Below are 20,815 nucleotides of genomic sequence, written 5' to 3'. Positions count from 1 at the left end.
GGACCAATATACAGTGCCCTTGGCTGTGAGGCATTCATATTTCATTTTGAAGTTTTTCTTTATACCAGATGTTTAAGACTAGGGTAGGGAGTGATTTACTTATTAGATTCTGTGACTGTAATTTGAAGCAATTATCTCCAACGAGATTGTGCTTTGTTCATGTACCAATTAGCTGAACCTTGGTCGATTCAAGGGGGGGGGATAAAAATAAAAACGGCCCATAGAAGGGATCTTTGATACGATATGTGCCCAGAACTGAATACCGTCTCCCTCACAAGTATCAAAATCGGCACCCAGGTCTCAGATCTTTTTGTACATTGTGCACCCTGTTTATACAAACCAAAACTAAGTACTCAATCTTAAACCATTAATGAGAACACTCCTCTCTATATTAAGGCTGCTACTTTTACATTTTCTTTTGTAAAGGTGCATATAACCTGCGGTAAACTCAACAGCACCATTTAAACGATGTCTGGGGCCATGTAAAGAAAAAAAAATACTGGTATAATAAATGAATATCAGAAAAAACAATACCTTTCAATTGGTCATTTAAGATCATTTCACATTTACACATTACACACTTTTCTATTAAGGTAGAAAAGTAAATTAAACACATAAGAAAAATATATTTGCACACACATGTGCTTCTGTGTTGGGAGTACAGAGCATTCAAAAACCTCATGGCTAATTAACATAAAGCTCAATCTTAAAGAGTAACTGTATTCCGAAAAAATATGTCCCCACTTGTTGCAACAACTGTTTAAATAAGGTACCTCTAATTTTTGTTTTCATTGTTAACATCCTGACAACTTTTTACACTTATAACTTTAAAGTCTGTTTCAAAGCTCTTTTAAAAATGGCCGCTCTAGTGCACTGAGGTTTGAGATCTGTCCTCTAAATCACTGCAGGAAGAGCGCTGGCTTTTCTGTTCCGTACCACATCATGGATCGTTATTGCTGTATAACCTGTTTGACAATGTGGTTAGTGATCCTAATTCACCATCAGTGCACTAGAACACACACACACACACATATATATATATATATATATATATATATATATTGTAATGACTTGGTAAGAATGGAAGTGTGAAACAGGCGTTCTTCAAAAGCAGCAATCACTTTTATTTTGCATTAAAGAACAGGCTACATACTTCTTAGCAAGACAGGTTACTTCTCCAACTCTCCACTCCTGTCTAGCATGCAAGCTGCCTCTTACAGCCCACAACCCGTACAACATTGCAGGTTAACCACGACCAATCAGTGGTCACTATCAGCCCTACTCCCCCTGGCTCCTGCAAGGTACATATAATGATCTTGCAAGGTTGCACCAATAATCCAGTATAGGGGAACAGTGTCTGCAGCAGGGTAAGCGCTCCTACGCATGGGAAGCACGGTCGCAGACCATGCAACTTTGCTCTGCAAAACACTTCAAGCACAGACGCATGCACAAAGTCCCAGTGACAGCCTTTTGTTACACTATATATTATTAGTGATTGTATTAGAGGCTCATATCATCATTTGATCCTCGACTACCTTTTTTCTATACGGTCTCCTTTTCCAAACATAGATGAAAAAATTATGATTTTAAAATGTTGACTGCATCAGGATATACAACATAAAAGCTTGGCTGTTGAATAATTAACTGGAATGTCATTGAGTAAAACAGAAATATATTGGGGAAAAGAAATACAGTTTCAGCGGTTTAATATTAGTTAATGTTTTTTATTAACACTTATTATCAGTAAACTAAAGGGAGATATTAACACTGTTGTAGAACAATCTTTTCTGAATTTGCAGTGGGACAAATTAATAAATGAAGTGTTTCTCCACTGCAGTGTCAGCATTTGTTATTACTGTATTTATATAACCCTTTATAGAAACAAAAGAAATATTTTCAGTAGAATAAGATTTTGTTTAACAAATCTAAAACACAATGATAATACCAGTATTTGATGTTTATTCAGTTCAAATACCTTACACAAAGGATGCAAAAAATGCACACCATTTCATCAAAAAACAAGTTTTGTTATATTATACAGCAGAGAAAATGCCTTGAAAAGGGCTCATCTCAGCCAGTTAAAGTATGTTCTGGGTTTCACAGTTTAACCTTGTGAGGAGAGTGACACTGGTAATATATAAGTGCTTGTGCCGTAATACTTTCCTAAAATAATAATTCACTTTGAGAGACTTTGACTATAGTTCAGATTGCCATCACATTATAAAACAGCAATACAAAAATGAACGCCTAAATATTAGAAATGTTCTCGTTAATTCTCCCGATTGTGCAATGATACGTACATAAATCCAATAAAATATCATAATATACAAATACAGAATACAAATATGTTCTAAATGTTTTACATGTATGTGTTTAGTCTTTGACCAGGTAATCAACCTGGCAACACCTGAGAAAATAAAGGCAGCTTGTATTGGTTGCCAACAGGCCCTTATACATTGATTTGAGTGAAAGACAACCCATTCTTCACAAAAATAATTTATTTTAACACATTTTTCCATTATTCTTATTTTTTATTTTAGCTTTTCTCTTCACATTTTTTAGTAAACAAAAAAAGCACAAACAAAATCTCAACGTGTCCTTGGTCCTTGTCTTGCGCTCCACTTGTTCTTTCACAAATTCCTTCTGTATCCTCTCCAGCTCCAGCAGCTCGGCTGTCAGGCTCTACTTGTGAAACTCTCGTCTGTTCTTCAGCAGCTTCATAGGGAAGGGATTCATATCATTAAATGCTTCTGTTTCCTAAAGACAGAAGATAGAGAAAACAAAATGCCACTGATGAAACAACTGCAAAGTTAAGACCTGGGAACTCTGCATTTTTCCCCCTTTCAAAAAATACACAAACAATAAAGTATGGGCCTGCCAAAATTAAATTCATAAAAAGACACAAAGACAAACACACACTTGAGAAACAATGCAGTTTTTTTTTTTTAATTTAGTCGTTGCCAATTTTTTATTATTTTCTCCCCAATTTGGAATGGCCGACGCGTGTGCCGTCAGCCGACCCCTTTTTTCACACTGCGGACTCACCATGCAGCCACCCAAGAGCTACAGCGTCGGAGGACAACACAGCTCTCGGGCAGCTTACAGGCAAGCCTCCAGGCGCCCGGCCAGACTACAGGGGTCGCTGGTGTGCGGTGAGCCGATGACGCCCTGGCAGACCTAACCCTCCCTCCCTCGGGCGGGCCAATTGAGCGCCGCCCCCTGGAAGCTCCTGTCCTCGGTCGGCAAAGGAATAGCCTGGACTTGAACTCGCGATGTCCAGCCTATAGGGAACATCCTGCACTCCACGTGGAGCGCCTTTACTGGATGCGCCTCTCGGGAGCCCCACACAGTTCTAACAGGTACAAAAAATTTAAGTCTGACATACAAAGTTGTTACTTGCTAATTTTATAACATAATTGTTTAGATATTGAACCCATTAACTTCTACAGTGTATCAATCTTCAGGTGGTCCAAATCAGTCAATGGCCCCCTGTCTCTGCACAGCCAGCACTGCCTGGATTCTTGTCTAATACTGAAGCATGAATGGCTGCATCTAAATTAATGTGTTTGTATTTCAGGTTTAGTGGCTGGATAGAGGAGAAACCTGGTGATTGGATCAATAATTCCAATGAAAAGGCTTTGAGAACTAAATGGAAACATTTCTGCTGCTTTACAGTCATTGTGAGAAAGCTCTGCCAAATTATTCTCATATAATCCCAGTTATTTCACTGAAAATCAAGAGAAAGCAGACCGATTGATCCAGTTCTGTGCTACAGTAACAGAAAATAAATGGTTTTCAGTAAATAAAAAGCAACAGAACCTTGGAATTATTCATCCTTAGGATAACTTATTTTTACTACTAAGACCTAATGGCAAGAAAATTCTGTTTAATAGGATCTTAAACGGCTGGTTTCACAAACTACAATTAGTACTAATTTTGGACTACCTTACCTAAGATAACAATAGGTAGTCCAGGATTAGTGCTAATCAGGGCCTGTGAAACCAGCCAATTGACCCAGCAGTTAAATTGTTCAACACTTTAATAATCTGCTTGCAAACGGTTCATTAAATAGCTATACATACAGTACATCTGTTTTCTAAGCTGCAAAGAGGACATTATGTGGGTCTGTGAGGTGGGGGCTCCATTACCTGTAGGAAATGAATGGTAAAGAAGGACTTACGGTTTCATAGTGGATGCATGGTAAAGCTCAGTAAACTGCAAAATCACCGTTCACATTTACCATCAAAATGGTACAAGACAGTTTATTGAAATCACTAACTTTACTAGTGGTTAAAAGCATGGCCACTGGAGTGAGTGAGATGAGTGTGAACTGTTTATACAGTCTGTGATTGACAGCAACTGGTCTGATGCGTCTGCTGTTCATTATCATCCTCATTCTGCCTCACCTGCCATCAGAGATAGTTTTGGTGAAAAAACTGAGGTATTGGTAGATTTCCAGATTGTCGTGAATTTTTAGAATGTCCTCTTCATTGTACTTAGAGGGCCAGTGCATAGCGAAATATTACCTGGAAACAGAAAGAAGGAAATACTGTTCAGGTTAAAAAAAGGATACTTTCGCTCATCAAGTCGTCACTGGACAGCCCTTTTATAATTAATTATATTTTACTTATTTCCATGTTTTTCATTTTTACTCTATATAACTCTAAAATGTCATTACTATAATTTAAAATAATTGGATAAGCTGTTACAATGCAAGTGTGACATACTGTGCACATGTTTGCAAGTTACAACAATTTCTCAACAATTTGTGCTGAAAAATGTATTAAGCACGTTTCAACACAGTTGGGTAAGTGTGGGTGGTGTGGGTAGTGTTGGTGGTGGGGGGGTGGGTATTAAAGGATCAATTACCAACACAGCCGCCCCTGTACCTTTGTGCCCTCATAGAGGAAAGCATCCCACACTCCGAGCAGGATGTCGCTGACCAGGCTTTCCACGAAGACCACCAGGAACCAGTTGAAGGTGATGAGGGAATGATCAATGCTGTGCTCCTTGAAGTGGACCGACAGGCGAGGCATCTTCTCAGCAAGAAAGTCACGGAACACCCTCTGATCAGCCTGCAAGAAACAAAGAGCTCTGCTTAGAGCAGCAGGAGTTGCTCAGCTGTTAGAACAAATAGGGACTATGACTGCCTGAATTGGCACATCCACAGTACTTACTGGAGAAGCAAAGGGGATAGCATTAAAACTCAGCTATAGGCTGACGAGCAATATCAAATATTTTAACATTTTCTTAGTAATAATGGAGAGACATGGACAAATTAGCCAATTTCCATAACAGGTGCCTTTGGAAAATAGGCAAAAACTGGTCAAACAAAATCTCAAATAAAGACCTCCACGAGAAGACCAAATCACAGATACAAAAAGAAGAAGACCGAGGTGTATAGGCCACGTACTCGGGATGGAACAAACCCATATCCAGAAGGTAGCTCTACAATGGATACCGCAAGGGAAAAGAAAATGAGGCACAGAAAGTTGCCTAAGATCGAGAGGTGGCAAGGGCTTGTTGCGTCCTTGTGTCCCTGGAGGGAAGAAGAGGGTACACCGATTTGAAATCAGTTGTTGTACATACTGTACCTGAGAGGCAGTGAGGGTTTTGCTGTAGTAGTCTTGTGGCATTATGATTTCAACAGCCACCAGACACTAGAAGGCATCCTCTTCATCCTTCAGAACTGAAAGTGCAATAGCTGCCAACCTGCAAGAGGAAACACACACACACACCACATGACTCCACTGGAAGTGTGCTGCTAATATTCAGAAGAAAAGGGGGACACATAGGTGTGCCAAGCCACATTTATACACATTTTAGGCCCTATTTTGAAATAAATTCAGAGGAATAAATACATTTGATGTATGTAACTAGCAAGAAATTATGTAAATTATACACTTATTTGTATTTATTATTATTTTATTTCTCAGCAGATGCCCTTATCCAGAGTGACTTACAGTCATAGACAAAAATACATTTCAAGAATCAGTACAAGTATTAATACAATTAAGAGCAAGATAAAATATAATCATTTCGGTTCTAGCAAGTACAAGTATATATGACAAAATAAGATTCAATAACGGAACAGAACAGTGTCAGTGATAGTTACATCAGGATATAATTAAATACAAAATACTACAGATTAAATGACACTCAACAGATTACAATACTCTAAAGTACAGGGTTAAATGCAGTAAAATAGGGAGCAGATAAGAGCAAGTAAAGTGCATTTAAGGAAGAGTGATAAGTGTCCAGATGGAAAAGAGGAGTTTCTACAGGTGCTGTCTGAAGAGGCGAGTCTTGAGGAGACGCTGGAAGATGGTCAGGGACTGGCCATCGTATTTTTAATCTGCCTGAATATGGCCACTCATGCTTTCCACCACAGTTGTCTTTACAGTTGTGTAGAATATTAAAGAACATATCTGGGCCAGTATATTTGTGATTCCAGAAAAAAGATATATTGTACAGGGGAGGGATGAGTAGCTAAGAATACACAACAGTTAACCACTAGGTGTCAATTTCTCAAATATTTCTGAACTCAATAAATAAACACTGTTTGCATGTGTATTCTTATTGCTATTTATAATACAACAACACATTGCTCTAATAGTCTCCTGGCATAGCTACCTCCAATGAAAAATGTTAAACACTGGTAATGCTGCCATTACCTGTGGCACTGCTTACTGGTAATAGGCATTATTCTCGGTTTTAGAAAAGGATAAGTTATGCTAGTCCACGTCCAAGTAGTACAAGAAAGTGTTTTTTTTTGGCAACACCTTTTACTACTTCAACATGAGCGAATGGCATTAAGAACTTTCAATACAAAAGGTACAGTACCGGTTGAGGCCCTGGCAGTAGCCGATGGTGGGGTTTTGCCAGGAGAAGGCTAGCAGAATGCGCTGCAGCTTTTGGACTGCGTCGGAGGTGGGCGAGGAGAAGTGCTTATTGCTGGTGAGGGTGCGGTGCAGGTCCAGCCTGATCTGCCGTGAGGCCGGGTGCTCCGACACCTCGCAGTGCTTCCTCAGCTCCTGGTAGCGACTGGTATTCCGCTTCCTATAGACCTGCGTCCGCGTCCTCACGATCCAGCGCCACACCTGCTCCCGGTACTCCACAGGGATCCCACAACGGATCAGGCCCTTCAGCTCCGGGGAGGGAGCCAGCTGGTCCAAGGGACGGCTGGCCAGGTAGTTAGCCCACCTGGTCCGCAAGGGCTTGTCCACCATCTCATTGTTGCGCAGGTTGTTGGAATGGATCTGCAGGGCCTGGATTTTGGCCAGGAGCTTCACGTCCTCTACTTCATAATCAGGAATGGTCTTGAATCCATTGTCGTCGTACTCACTGGGAAGGAACAGAAAGTTAAACAAGAATGTTGGTAACATGCAGTATTCACATATTCCCTAAATTATCATACAACATTGTATAGTAGGTGCATGGCTCCAGGTTTTTGTGATTTAGTTATGTGTAATGAACCTCTATGTTAAGTTGTACTGTTATATTTCTAATCAGTCCCCTCTGCCAGCGTATTCCTCCCCAACGCTGCAGGAGAGCATTGAGTTAGTTGAGTTGGAACAGCTGGCGGAGAGAGACAAAGGGAGAGAAGGGAGTGGGCTGAAGTTTGACGGTTATGAGGAGGTAAATGTGTTTGGAAGCCAGTACAAGAACCAGGAAAGGGTTATGCGTAAATGGTATTTGTGCCTGAAACTAACCTTGTTTGCGCAAATATCCCTCTTGAAAAACTGGACAACCAAAAGTTACGTAATTTCTTCATACCGACTGTAGCAAATGGTGGAGTGATTCCTTCATCAGCCCAGCTGAGACGTGAATACTTACCTCAAGTTGCCGACTATCACAAGCAGGAGATTATGGAATTAGTAAAACAGTCTGGTTGCTTGTCAATGGTCACTGACGAGTCGACTGATGCCCAATAGCAATATGTGTTTCACATTGTATTTGTTTTGCAGGGCCTAAATGGTGAACATGCATCCGACATAGAACTGAAAGCTGTCCTTGCAGATACACTTTACCTACAGGCTGTTAATGACAACACCGTTTCACAAGCTATTGTAAAGTGCTTGAATAACTTTGACGTTGATTTTGAAGATGTCAGTGCATTTATCAATCTATTTGCTGTATAAAAAAAATAATAATAATCTGTACACATAATTTATAAAATAGTTCTGTGCACAATCTGCAAAATACGACACTTTACCCGTGGTACTGCCTTGAATTAAAAAAAAAAAAAAAAAAAAAAAAAAAAAAACACACACTATTTTCACAGGGCCTTATGTATGAACAAAGGATCCTGGAGTTTCCTAAATAAACTGTAGACTTGCTGCAGCCTCTGACTGCTTTTTGGGCATATATACACCTTCACTGCCTAACATCAACCCTTATATGGTCCTGGAATTGCAGTGTTTATTGACGCACATTGCTCTTTATGTGGTTGGTTAGGGAGCAGTTCAATGTCAATCCAATCTTTGACCTTTCTTTTTGCCTGCTAAGGTGTGCAGTGGTATTGTGATGTGGATTACTATACAGTTAACAGCAAGCTCATTTCAGCTGCTTGCATCAATCGCTCGAACAGCAGAACAAACATTTTCTGTTCAATTTACAATCAATACTATTCAATCTGAGTTCCTGTGCAGCTGTTAAGACTACAGTAAACTCTACGAAAGGAATTTCGATAATATTGACAAAAACAAACTGAGAAAATAATCATGAAAAATAGGAAGTGCATATAATTCGCGCTTCTGTTCTAAACAGACCATGCAACAAAACGATTTTGTTTTGTTTTAACGTGACAAACAAAATATATTTTTTTCAGTTATTAAATTATCACATTAAAAGAGCAGGGCACATGACATAGAAAATCATAGACAGCAAAGCCCAGAAACTACTGTAAGTTCCAGCTCTTTTTTGGCTTTTCATTTGCGCACCTATTAGATCACAATTGCAACAAACCAACATTAACATTTTGATCCTTTGCTTGTTTTGGTATTTCAGTTCGGGATATGAGGGTATTATATGAAAATGGAACTGGTGTAGCTTGCAATCACATCATCAGTTTAACAATAGCATTGCATTTTAAATATTTGAATATACTTAGTAACAAAAAAACAAGAAAGTAACTGGGGGAAAAAAGTTTTCGCTGTGAAACCCCGGTATGGAAATGTCAGTACTATCTTACCTGACAGGGTTGAGTTTAAAGACATCCTTCTTGTCTCCCTGCAGTGCGTCCTCAATGAGCCTTTTCACCATCTCCTGCTGACTGCTGTCCAGCCCTTTGCTCTCCTGCAGCCTGCGCAGCACGACCAGGTATTTGCTCTCAATCTGGCAGTTTTTGGCCTCCAGGTAGGCACACTGCAACACAAAAGAGAGGTTTAGGGTTAGAATTAAAGCAAAACACAGCAGCTGGTGAAAGCAGTAACCCTCCCACAACCTCCCACTAATTTCCAAGATAGGGCAGTCCAAAGGCAGAGGGTTTCTACACCCTGTTACTTTAACTGGGTTGAACTTGTTTATTAAAATGTAAAAATGAACCTAGTACATTTCCAAATAACTAATTTTACAGTTCAGCCATTCCAATTATAATCTTGCTTCTGCTCCTTAAATTAATTTTATTTAAATATCCTCTTCGCTGCAGTGTTCACTTGTTCCCTTGTGCTGCTTATATTAATTACAAGACTGCTATTTCATACAGTGCAATATGTGTGTCACCCGAGTGCTTATGGACACTGTGGCTGTGAAGGGTCATTTCTTTGAAAGTTAAACTGTTGTGTACAATACATGTTTTTTTTCGATTCGGAAATCAAAGCGTTTATGGTGACGGCAATTTTAGCAGTTTTAGCATAACCTGCAACTGAAATTATATATATCTATTTATTTTTACAATTTTTGCTATTTGGTTCTTTAAACCAGAGTCACCCTGGTATCAAATGTGATACCTATTAATTCAAGTGCTCCCAGAAATCCTGAAACAACTCTACTGTAGTACAATAGTTTTTCATGTCACAAAAATGGTCTGATCCTAAATACATCTAAAATAATTTAAAACCATTGCCAATCAGACCAGATAGATAAAACATCTAATTTGCTGCAATCATACCAGCCAGTAGCTGTTTCATTGCACAGTGCACTCAGGGCATATCACTATATGGAGCCATGACGCAGGCACTAGGACAGATCAAGCACTGATACAGAAACAGCTACAACTTGACCCACCCCAAAGAACACATTGGGGCCAACAAGATTAAACATTAATTTAATTTGCAAACCAGGCATTTGTGTTTTTGTGAACAGTGCCCTACATTCACAGCACTGTACTTGTATTTAGAATTCACTACATATGTTTCCAATTTGCTTTCTGCATCAAGAGGAGACCTAGATTTGGAGATGAAAGGGAAACATCCCAATCAGTCTGATCTGTTCATTGTGGGAGACTAGAGCTGGCTCAGTTGCTAACTTCTCTGTGGTTTTAATTAGTAATGCATGAACACACCTGAGGTTGCTGACCAGGCTAACAGCCAGCCAATCAGAACTACTATGACAGTCAACTAAGAAGAAGAAACAAGGAGTGAAACCAAGTAGGAGTACAAAGAAAATTATAAAAATAAGGGAAGTACAGTATAAAATGAAAAAAGAAAAACCACAAATTACTAAAGAGAAACATAACAGAGGAAGTATCTCTGCAAAAAAAAGCAATTAATTGACCAAAAATACTGACTGCCTATGTCTTTATTTATGCAGATACTAGACTACAATAACAAGGTAAGAAGGTATGTGGAGGAGTGGTTAGGGCTCTGGATTCTTGACCCGAGGGTCATGGGTTCAATCCCAGGTGGGGAACACTGCTGCTGTACCCTGGAGCAAGGTACTTTACCTCGATTGCTCGTATAAATGTATAACTGTATAAATGGGTAATTGTATGTAAAAATAATGTGATATCTTGTAACAATTGTAAGTCGCCCTAGATAAGGGTGTCTGCTAAGAAATAAATAATAATAATAATAATAATAATAATAATAATAAAAGTATAATAAACATGGTAAACCCAGGTAAATTATTATAAATGCATTGTATAACCATGGGAAAAGCATGGGCAAAACTGCAGACATACTGTGGTTAAACAGGAGGCCAAAGGAATGCTTTTAAAAAGTTACCAGGATGTGAAAATGATACAAAGTGAATCTAAAGTTGTTTTTTTTTATTTTGTTTTTTGCGTTAGACTGTGTAAGAATAGTGCCCAGTAGGTCACCAGCTTGCGTCACTACATTAGAACCACTTGCAATCCATGTGTCACTAAGCAGTTTGCTTTATCATAATGTACCAGCATGCTAGTTGTTCTTTAATTTACTTTGGCTTCTTAGTGCAGACAGAGATGTCTCTAGGCGAAATCACAGACCTCATTGTGGTTAAAGCTATAAGAAAAAAAGAAATAAACAAAACTCATTACTATTACTATTAATCTGGGGCCTACGCTATAAAAGCTGAAAATAAGATGTTTAGTATTAAATAAAGTCACTTATATATTAGCCTTACACAGTGACGATACTGCATTAAAGACTTGTAGGCAAGGATAATATTTTTTTTGAACATATATGTTTTTTCACAATGGTTAAATGGGTACAGATCTGTCACACAGCAAGCTGTAAAGCACATACCTTCATCAGGCGGCCCTTCTCTTCTGAACTGTTCCTCCACAGCTTAGTAAGCTGGTAGATTTCAGAGTTGAGGAACTTGTTTTGCATCTTGTGCGCCTCTATATCGTCCTAGTAGACACAGTAAAAGAATGAAATCAGAACACAATCTGTGGTTATACTTAAAACATTTCTACTGTGAGCTCTACTTAAGAGCACAGGTTTGACCTAGTCCTGACTGATCACTGCTTTTCTTTGCTTTCATAATTGTACTCATTTGTACCCTATGAAACACTGTTTGAAAATCGCTGGGATACGTAAAAAAAGTGTGGCCAACTAATGTCAATTAATACACTGTACAAAAACAATATACTTGTTTTGTTCTAATAACAAAGAAATAGAAGAAAAAAATAGTTGGCCAACTGATCACGTGTCTGGAATTATTATTTGACTTTATATTAGTGGATTTAAGTTTTGCTAATAAGCAGATAACTGGTCTCCTAACTTTTATCAGAGAGCAGTGTACCCCCTCATGCCTAGTAGCCTGGGGTTACACAGGGATCTTCTTTTATACAGTATGTTTATGTTATAATCATTTTTGCTGTTCATTGTAACATCACATCAACACTGTGCAGGCCTGACCTATACAGTACAAAATCACAGTAACGTGATACAAAGTACGGTCGAACCTGTCGTATCTGATCCTGTAAGATATGACACCATCATTACCCAATGGACCTGTGCCATGTGTGACTTACATATGCTGCTACCAACTGAATGGTACTGATGGAAACTGACCAATGCACATTTTATTATGGTCTAAAACAGTAAATTCAGCTCTCAGCAGGTCAGAATTTGTACACGCTGTCACTTCACATAACTGCCCAGTTTAACCATAGTAAATAAAAGAAAAGTAAAGGATTCATAAAATTACTGTACTGTACTGTTTATGTCTCAGGTTAACACACAATGTAAAAAAAACCTGTCAGATTACTTTGGCATACACTGAGAAAGCACGTTAAGAACTGTTTGGAATGCTGTTTTGTAAACTGAGAAATACTGTACTTCAGTGCTTGTGCAGTCATTTTCACAGATTTTTTTGTATAGTATACATGCTGCGTCGTACTTTGGTGTTTTAGGCACACTGATGTACCTGACGTTGTTCATTTATAATGCCCCGACGTTAATAAAGAAACTACAATATACTAAAACGACTTCCTCTGAGATACAATATTAGTATATATATTCGCTGGACCCCTGGACTGGTTCTACTATAAATGAATCATTCTTAGACTGGAGTGGCAAACAGTAATTGTGTCTCTGCTCCAATGCTAATAAAAGCTAGTTAAGATGTCATGTCTGTAATGCTTATTGGATGCAGAGAAGGTGCAGAATACCATATGTGACACCCCAGCAGTGAAAACATGGATCAGTTACTTTACTGCTTTTTCACATCATGCAGGATTACATGGTGGTCAAACAAAACCAAAAAAAGAGTGTGGTTTTACCCGTGTTTCTTGAAACAAGAGTTGACGTACTTCCCATGGCTGTAATGTAAAAGTAACTTAAAATAACCTTGAGGTGCTCAATCTCCTCCTGCAGCCTGCAGAAGGTCTCTGTGCCCATGGAGTTGGCTACGGTACGCTGGGGGTCAGCCATGCAGGCGGCCACCTGTTCGGAGAGCTTGAGGATGACTTCCTGCTTGGCGTTGTTCTTCTCCATCATGAGCTGCACATGCTGCTGCAGCTCATTCACTTGGCAGTCCTGCATGGCCAGCCGCTGCTCCAGCTCCTCCTTGTCTTTGTCTTTATCTGTTTTTGTTTAAACTGTTTATTTTTTAAACAAAAAAATACACCTACTCTGCTCCGAGTCTCCGGGAGGCGCTTTAATCCCACACTGACACCACAATGTCACAGGATGACAGGCGGCAAGGTAGGGAGACTCAGAGACAGACAGCAGGTGAAAGCGCTACAGCGCGTATTTATTAAAACAAAACACAACAAAATAAACAGTTTAACCAAAACCAGCTCTCACACATACAAAGAACACCTCTACACTCTCCAGAATCCTAACACCAACTAAACCTGTGCTCTCAGTGCTCCCTTATATACACACCTGTGCAGCAATTTACACCCACTTATTCAATTAACCCCTCCACCACATTCTCACATGTTTTTAAAGTGCTAGTGAATTAACCCTTTAATTACCCACCACCACTACAAAACACACATATACACCCACACTATAAACATAGGGCAGTACCCTCATTCTGCCACACCCTTTGAATAAAAAAATACTGTTTTACTTATCATATAAGAACAGCTGTTAACATTATGCATTTAATTACAGTTATGGCTACAGGTAAATTCAAACTATTGGGCCTCGGATTAGAATAGTCTACTGTACAATGCAATTTTCCTTGAAAAACAGCCTGTTGCAGTATTTATTAGTAGTGCATATGAGAAAAGGTTCTGAAGCTCTTATCAGACATTATTATTATTACTATTTTGTTTATTTTGCAGACACCTTTATCCAAGGCGACTTACAGAGACTAGGGTGTGTGAACTATACATCAGCTGCAGAGTCACTTACAACAACGTCCCTCCTGAAAGACAGAGCATAAGGAGGTTAAGTGACTTGCTCAGGGTCACACAGTGAGTCAGTGGCTGAACTGGAATTTGAGCCGGGGACCTCCTGATTACAAGCCCTTTTCTATAACCACTGGACCACACAGCCTACTATTTCAATAACAATGTCCTTTTTTTAACCAATTATAAAAGATGAATTCAGTGAAGCGTTTTTAGAAAAGACCAGCAAAATGACTGAAAATTCTGCACACTGCCTGCTGGTGGTCATTTTTCAAACCATTCAGGAGATCAGCTTAACTTGTGTGTTTTTAACAGGCTCAAAAAAGACCTTGTTTTTGTAGCTCTGTTCTTTATACTCTGAAAGAAGAAAACAATGATAATGCAATAAAAGTACCAAACACTGGAAATACTGTCCCAGTATTATAATAATAATGAGCAATGGTGTCTTGTAAAGTGGTTTCATAAGGTCCAGGATAACCGTGTCTTTAATCAAGACACAAAAACTAATGATAAAATAAGTCAAAATGCACATGCACAATAAATTCTGTGCACAAATAAAGATTGTGTCTGTTGGTCTAATTTTAGATCAAATATACAGTTAGCTACAAACTCTTGCATGTTGCAGATCAGGTGCATTTGAGCACCGCGTTAAAAGTCGTATGGGTTACTAACAGGAAACAAGGCAGCGATGCAAGATTAAAGTTTATGTTTGGGAAGCAATAAAATATGCTTATTGAAGCTCATAAAAATGTAAAAGGAAGTTTTGTGACCATACAGGCAAAAATGTAAGTAAAATGTAATAAATTTCTTTTTATCATCATAAGATACAGAGGAGTCATGAGCGAAAACCCAGAATTGCATTCAGGAGCTCTATTGTGACTGTTTAGATCTAGCCCTGCAGAAACAGTCCCTGCACAGGGCACAAAATTACCCTTGACTTCCTGACTCACCCTGCACACCATGCACTCATGCCTTTACCAGCTGAGCCCCTCGGGGGCGTGTCACAAAGACGGCCAGAGTGGGTGGCGTCAGACCAGACAGGAATTCAAACAAAGAGACGGTGGTTGTGATGAGCTGAGTGCAATGGCTGCACTCAGCGTTTATTAACAAATAAAAGGTTTGAACAACGGAATACAAAACAGGACACGGCACTTGACGCCAAAATAAAGAGACAAACAAAACAGACTAAACAGTGAACAGACAAACGGACAAACACGGTGAGTGAAAACACTTTACGTTTACGATCTTATTTTAACTCTCCTCTCTCTCTCTCTCTCACCCGTTCTCCTCTTCCGAACACCCAACCCTGACTGAGTGCTACGTGTCTCTATATATACTGTTGTGCTGGGATTCAATTACTAATTAATTATTCACTTGAATCCCAGCACGTGAATTAATTCTGTGCAACCCCGTGCTCACATATTACATTTTAAATGCATGTGCGTGATGTGCAATCCCGTGCCTAAATACAAATATACACTTTTTAAATACACGTGAAACACAGACCCGTTTATATCCCGTGTACCAATCTATACACCAACATTAACACACGCAACATACAACACAAAACACACAAATGCACACAGGGGCGGGGCGCATTGCCACAGGGCCCCAGAGATTTTGTATTTTAATACACTTGTACTGTATGTGTTGATGACAAAATAATAAAAAAAAAATTCTACATTGTAACCTTTATGGATTCATAGGAACAGTAGTACAGCACAAGAGTTTCAGTTACAGACAATGAAGCAACAACAGACTCTCTTCACTGTTTCAGAAGTGCCCTTCAACCATATTTTACATACACAGCTACTATAGAACATCATACCACCATGTTTATAACAATTTGGATTATCAGCAATACAGTTATCACACTTTTAAAAAGCTCTCTATTGTTAGGTAATGCATGAGTTATTCTGCTAAATGTGTTTGCCTTCACACCCAGTGACACCTTAGCCAAAGAGGAAAGAAAATGCACAGTAAAGCAACCAATTTGTGGTCAGCATGCAGGTTTCTGACTTGTATAGAAAAAGAGTTAAGACATCACACAGTAAATACAGTAGATCAGTACTTTAATCAGTTTAGGCAAAATTGTTGCTGGTCTTGGATTTGAGTTTGTATTACTTTGTGTAACTGCTTGACTAAATCCACTGTTTCTGTCTTATGTTCGTTCATACCATGCTTATTATAGATATAACATCATATTTAAATACTATCATACAACTTTATAAAGGTTTACCACTGTGTTTTTGCACAGTATTTTTTACAGTTTTCCCATGCTTTCCCTGTGATTAGACTGTTATTTTCCCACAGTGTACCCTGGCTTTCCATGTTTATTAATATGCTTTACCATACCTAGCTGGTCTTTACAATGCTGACCTATGCTGTACCACTATGCTTTATGATTTTACTATGGGAAACATTTATAAGGTTCAATCATTCATTGTACAAGTGCCTCACAAGACATACTCTTTAATAACTCAGTTATCAGTTGTTATGTGCTTAAATATACTTCAGTCACCCAAACCAAACATATACCTTTTGTGACTTGAGCCCCTCAGTGAGCGTGAACACCTTGTGCTGGAGTCTGGATAGTTTGTCCATGGGGCTCCCCTCCTTTCCTGACACCTTCTCCCCAGAAGGCTGAAGAGAACTGGTCATTTTCTTCTCCCTCTTGTTCATGCTGCTTGATGGAGAACTCTTTCCTCCAGTCTTTGCTTCCTGCGCAGACTCGTTTGTAACTGAAGAAACTGAAGGAGCTGAAAGGACTGTAGGTGCTGGGGGTGTCAGAGGTACAGGCGGTGCTGGAGGTGGTAGGAAAGAGAGCAAGCAAAGAAAGCATTTGAAATGCATGAATATTTATTTAATATATATATATATATATATATATATATATATATATATATATATTTTTTTTTTTTTTTCTTAAACTTGCTGGTTCTTTATTTTATTCTGGAGCCACCTACCTGACAATATACCCTTCATAATCATTAAACAAAAAAAAGAAAATAATGATTATTTCTGGAATTCAAATTTGTTATACACACAAAAATCATCATAGAACCCATAGTACCGATGTTAATTCTAGGGTGCCTAGCCAAAACTACAATTTGCTGCAAAAGAAAATAATTGTTAAAAAAAGCTGTTGTTTTCAATGAAAGGTGAAATTGTGAGCTATCAAGTGAGTTTTCTAGAAATTTCTTAAAAAAAGGCTTTATTGACACTCATTCTTGACCTTATTAACAAGCTTTACTCCTGCATGGTTCACCTTTTAGGAACAGGAAACCTCTGCACATTTATAACAGCAGAAAGAGTTCTTACCCTGCATGAGAAGAATGTAATAGTTTCAGAGCCACTGTGGTGGTCCCCGCACTGAACTGATCCAGACATGAACTAAGCAGAGACACAGACTTTGCAGGGCAGTTTCCTGTCAACTGAAGGACGCACCTGTTGTTTCCCCCAGTATCTGTGTCACAGGATCCTCACAGGGACAGTCTTGCGACTGCTGAATCTTGTCAAAGTTGAACACACTCTGCCTCAGCTCCTGAGCTGGCTTGTTTCCACAGATATTGAGGACTGTGTTCCTGTAAGGGCAAGGCAGGGGAAACACAAACTGACTTCTGAAGGCAAAGTACAGAGAAAACAAAACTAAATGCATAGAAACAAACACACACACAAACTAAAGTAGTACACAACAAATAACAAAATCTAAAGCTCAACTGGTTGCTTCTCTTGCTTACAGGCAGCTGCCTGGATAGGGCTGACTAGTTTACATAACAGGTTTGAATAACTTCTGTAAATTTTCAAATACAAAATGACCTTAGGATAAAAGCACATGTTGCTTCCCACTAGTGAAAACTTTGCTGTTATTAAACAGAAGACAAGGAATATATTTTGGTTACAAAATATTTGGTGCTAGCAAATCATGAGCAACTGACATTGCCCTAGCCAGCCGTGATTTTGGTACTTACACTGTACGTAAGAGAGCCATTTAATTCAGTGTGCTTTCCCATTAAGAGGCACATAAAAAACAAGGTATGCAGGTAGTGTCTTACTGTATCTCTGTGATGGGGTGCTTGAGGGAGAGCTTTTGCAGTGCATTTTGTTGCCAGGGGTCTGGCAGACAGGCTGCGGCTTCTCCGACTAGGCCCTTGGGGGTCTTTACTGCTGGGAGGAAGTCCTCTGTCCTTCCTGAAAAAGAGCACAAGCATCTCAACTGCCCATCCCTTCAAACAAAGTACACATTTCATACATATTCATTTATCATGTGGAAATGCCATTCTAATGTACTGTAATACATTTGTACTTACTTGCTGGACTTCATGGAGTAAATATAATTAAATGATTAGATATACAAATGTATTATTTGGTTCCGTTCTCCGTATTTCCAAAAGCTGTAGATATATGTATGTTTTAGTGAAATGAAAATTTCCTTCCCTGCACCTTTTGCTTAGGAAAGTTTCTGGCAACATTAGAGAGTCTCACTCACAACAGCTGTCAGAAACGGTGTTTGCGGGCTGTGTTGTTTAAGCTGCTGTCTTAAGAAAGTACAGGTTAAAAGTATACGTCATTCTTATACCAGAAGACAAGAGTCAGCTGTAAATACTGGGTCTATTTTATTATACATACGGAGGTGCATATACATCTTGCCAGCTTTAAACCTGTATACAGTACCTAGTCTAAAACAGCACCAGATCTAAAATACTGTAAGTCTACTGGGTGTTGTTAATAAAGAGTTCAGTGGTATTTAAATCTGGTGTTGTTAAGACATTTTTACAGCTTGTCTTGTGAGTAGTTTGGACAGGCAAAAGGACTGTAAAATATAAAAATTGACAATTTTATTATCACGGCAGTAAATTGAGAAAAAATAAATAAAACAGCATTGGGAGGGAGCAATATTAACCCAATTTGGTTAACCTGAATCCAAGTATGAACCAAGTATTTCATTAACATACATTCCCCACCATGACTGTAAATTCATGACCATGACATAAGCATTATGAAATGGCAATGCAGTTTCCTGAAAAGTCCCAAGACATGAATGGACGCACAATAAATATTGCCACAGAATGTGTACACCTAGTTTAACCAAAATTAGACAGGTGTGACATACAGATGGACAGATGAACAGCCAGAGTCACCTCCACACAACGCTGTTGTTATAAAAATGGAAACAAGGCAGAAGATAACATCACAAAGTGAATCCCTGTCTAGTTACCATGTTTGTGTTCTCAGCAACTAAGCCTGCTTCAAGGCTTCAAGCACAACAGAGCCGGTGAGTCATCGGCAGAAATGAGACTTTCTCACTGTGAACATTCTCAGCATGGGTATGGGGCAGAATTGAAATCACCCTTTTGTCATTTTGAGTTCTTTCCACCACACAGCACCAACATTCTCCTGTATGATCATCATTTTTGATTGTTTGAATTCATTAAGATATCTGACACCAGACACAATAAACAAAGTCCTGGTACTTTTGTTACCTTACCTAATTAAAGCATTGCATTTCTTGCTTCACATTACACCTCATGAAAATATCTTAGATATAATTACAATAAAGGGCAAAACATGAAAAAATATGTGGTGGTTACAAGAGTATAGCAACACTTTGTAAGCGTTTAGAATAAATAATTTAAATTGGGTTATTCCGGTTCAGCTGTTTTGTTTTGCATGCACACAACACCTACCCTGGAACCCTTTTCTCCATCAGATCACAAACTGAAGAACCCCACCCCACACACAATTTGGTTGACTTGAGCTAGAATTAAAACTGGGCTGTCAGTGAGCTTACCTTCCCAAGGTGCAGAAGGCAGCTGGCAGAGCTGTGTGGAGGTAGTGGAGGGCTCTGCAGGTATTTTCACCAGGCTGGTATTGTGCTGCCACCATTTTATTTGCAGCTGCTGCAACCAATACAACATGGCTTGGCTGTTTAATGCCTGTAAAACAAAAACAAAACAAACTAGATGGTAACTTTACAAGTTGTGGGGCTTGCTTTATTGGGAAAGTGGTCAATGTAGCTGATTTGTGTCAAAAGTCACATTGTTTATTAATTGTCTCATGCTTAGAATGTGCTAGAATTTGAAATTTCTCAAAGTTCTATGACAGTTAATTAAACAGTGGGAAGTAGCCTACTGAAAGAAGTAGATGCGGTTACTAAAACAGCTGTATCTCTTGATTGGTAGACACCATTCCTGTTTTGATTTCATATTTGAATAGCTGAAAAGTAGAGGAAGATTTCATTTGCTCTAAGTAGTTGTCTAACTTGTTGGGAAAGTGGTCAAAATAGCAGTTTATAAAAAGTTAGAGAAAATTTTAGTTGGTGCGGTTACTAAAACAGGTGTACCTCTTGATTGGTAAAAGTTATTTATGTTTTGATTTCAAATTTGAATAGCAGAGAAGTAGAGGAAGATGTCATACCCTCTAACTTTTTGTCTAGCTTGTTGGGAAAGTGGTCAAAGTAGATGATCTGTGTCAAAAGTTACATCGTTTACAGTAAATAGAATGTTGGAAGTCTGGGAGTTTTTAAACAATGGGGAGCTTTAGAATGTTGAAAAAGTCCCATTAAAGTGAAGGAAGATGGACAAA

At 38.8% G+C, this 20,815-nt stretch overlaps 2 protein-coding genes across 2 annotated transcripts; both read right to left on the bottom strand.

Moving 5' to 3' along the window:
• Positions 1-4,522: 4,522 nt before the first annotated feature.
• LOC117963015 (TBC1 domain family member 2A-like) lies at positions 4,523-14,288 on the bottom strand. Its single transcript, XM_059022040.1, has 6 exons — positions 13,218-14,288; positions 11,667-11,774; positions 9,194-9,366; positions 6,844-7,344; positions 4,890-5,075; positions 4,523-4,526 (listed from the first exon to the last, which is right to left on the bottom strand). The coding sequence occupies exons 1-6, from the start codon at positions 13,410-13,412 to the stop codon at positions 4,523-4,525; spliced, it is 1,167 nt and encodes a 388-aa protein (XP_058878023.1). The 5' UTR covers positions 13,413-14,288.
• Positions 14,289-15,247: 959 nt separating this feature from the next.
• LOC131737961 (TBC1 domain family member 2A-like) lies at positions 15,248-20,190 on the bottom strand. The gene is made up of 4 exons (XM_059030399.1): positions 20,022-20,190; positions 18,286-18,421; positions 17,678-17,814; positions 15,248-17,034 (listed from the first exon to the last, which is right to left on the bottom strand). Exons 1-4 carry the CDS (start codon positions 20,146-20,148, stop codon positions 16,748-16,750), a joined length of 687 nt encoding a protein of 228 aa, XP_058886382.1. The 5' UTR covers positions 20,149-20,190; the 3' UTR covers positions 15,248-16,747.
• Between the last annotated feature and the right edge of the window lie 625 nt (positions 20,191-20,815).

This window comes from Acipenser ruthenus, chromosome 1 (assembly GCF_902713425.1).
Source record: "Acipenser ruthenus chromosome 1, fAciRut3.2 maternal haplotype, whole genome shotgun sequence".
NCBI classification, from domain to species: Eukaryota; Metazoa; Chordata; class Actinopteri; order Acipenseriformes; family Acipenseridae; genus Acipenser; species Acipenser ruthenus.
Note: the sequence above shows the minus strand (reverse complement) of the source record. Positions and strands in the feature narration are given on the sequence as shown.

What these genes read in the sequence shown, in the direction of transcription:
- LOC131737961 (XM_059030399.1), bottom strand. Translation starts at nt 20,148, where the DNA reads ATGTTGTATTGGTTGCAGCAGCTGCAAATAAAATGGTGGCAGCACAAT. An exon ending in GCCTTCTGCACCTTGGGAAG is followed by an intron (nt 18,422 to 20,021) that starts GTAAGCTCACTG and finishes GCTCTTTTTCAG; the next exon opens with GAAGGACAGAGGACTTCCTC. An exon ending in CACCCCATCACAGAGATACA is followed by an intron (nt 17,815 to 18,285) that starts GTAAGACACTAC and finishes TTGCCCTTACAG; the next exon opens with GAACACAGTCCTCAATATCT.
- LOC117963015 (XM_059022040.1), bottom strand. Translation starts at nt 13,412, where the DNA reads ATGCAGGACTGCCAAGTGAATGAGCTGCAGCAGCATGTGCAGCTCATG. An exon ending in TTTAAACTCAACCCTGTCAG is followed by an intron (nt 7,345 to 9,193) that starts GTAAGATAGTAC and finishes GTTCCTTCCCAG; the next exon opens with TGAGTACGACGACAATGGAT. An exon ending in TACTGCCAGGGCCTCAACCG is followed by an intron (nt 5,076 to 6,843) that starts GTACTGTACCTT and finishes TGTTTCTTGCAG; the next exon opens with GCTGATCAGAGGGTGTTCCG.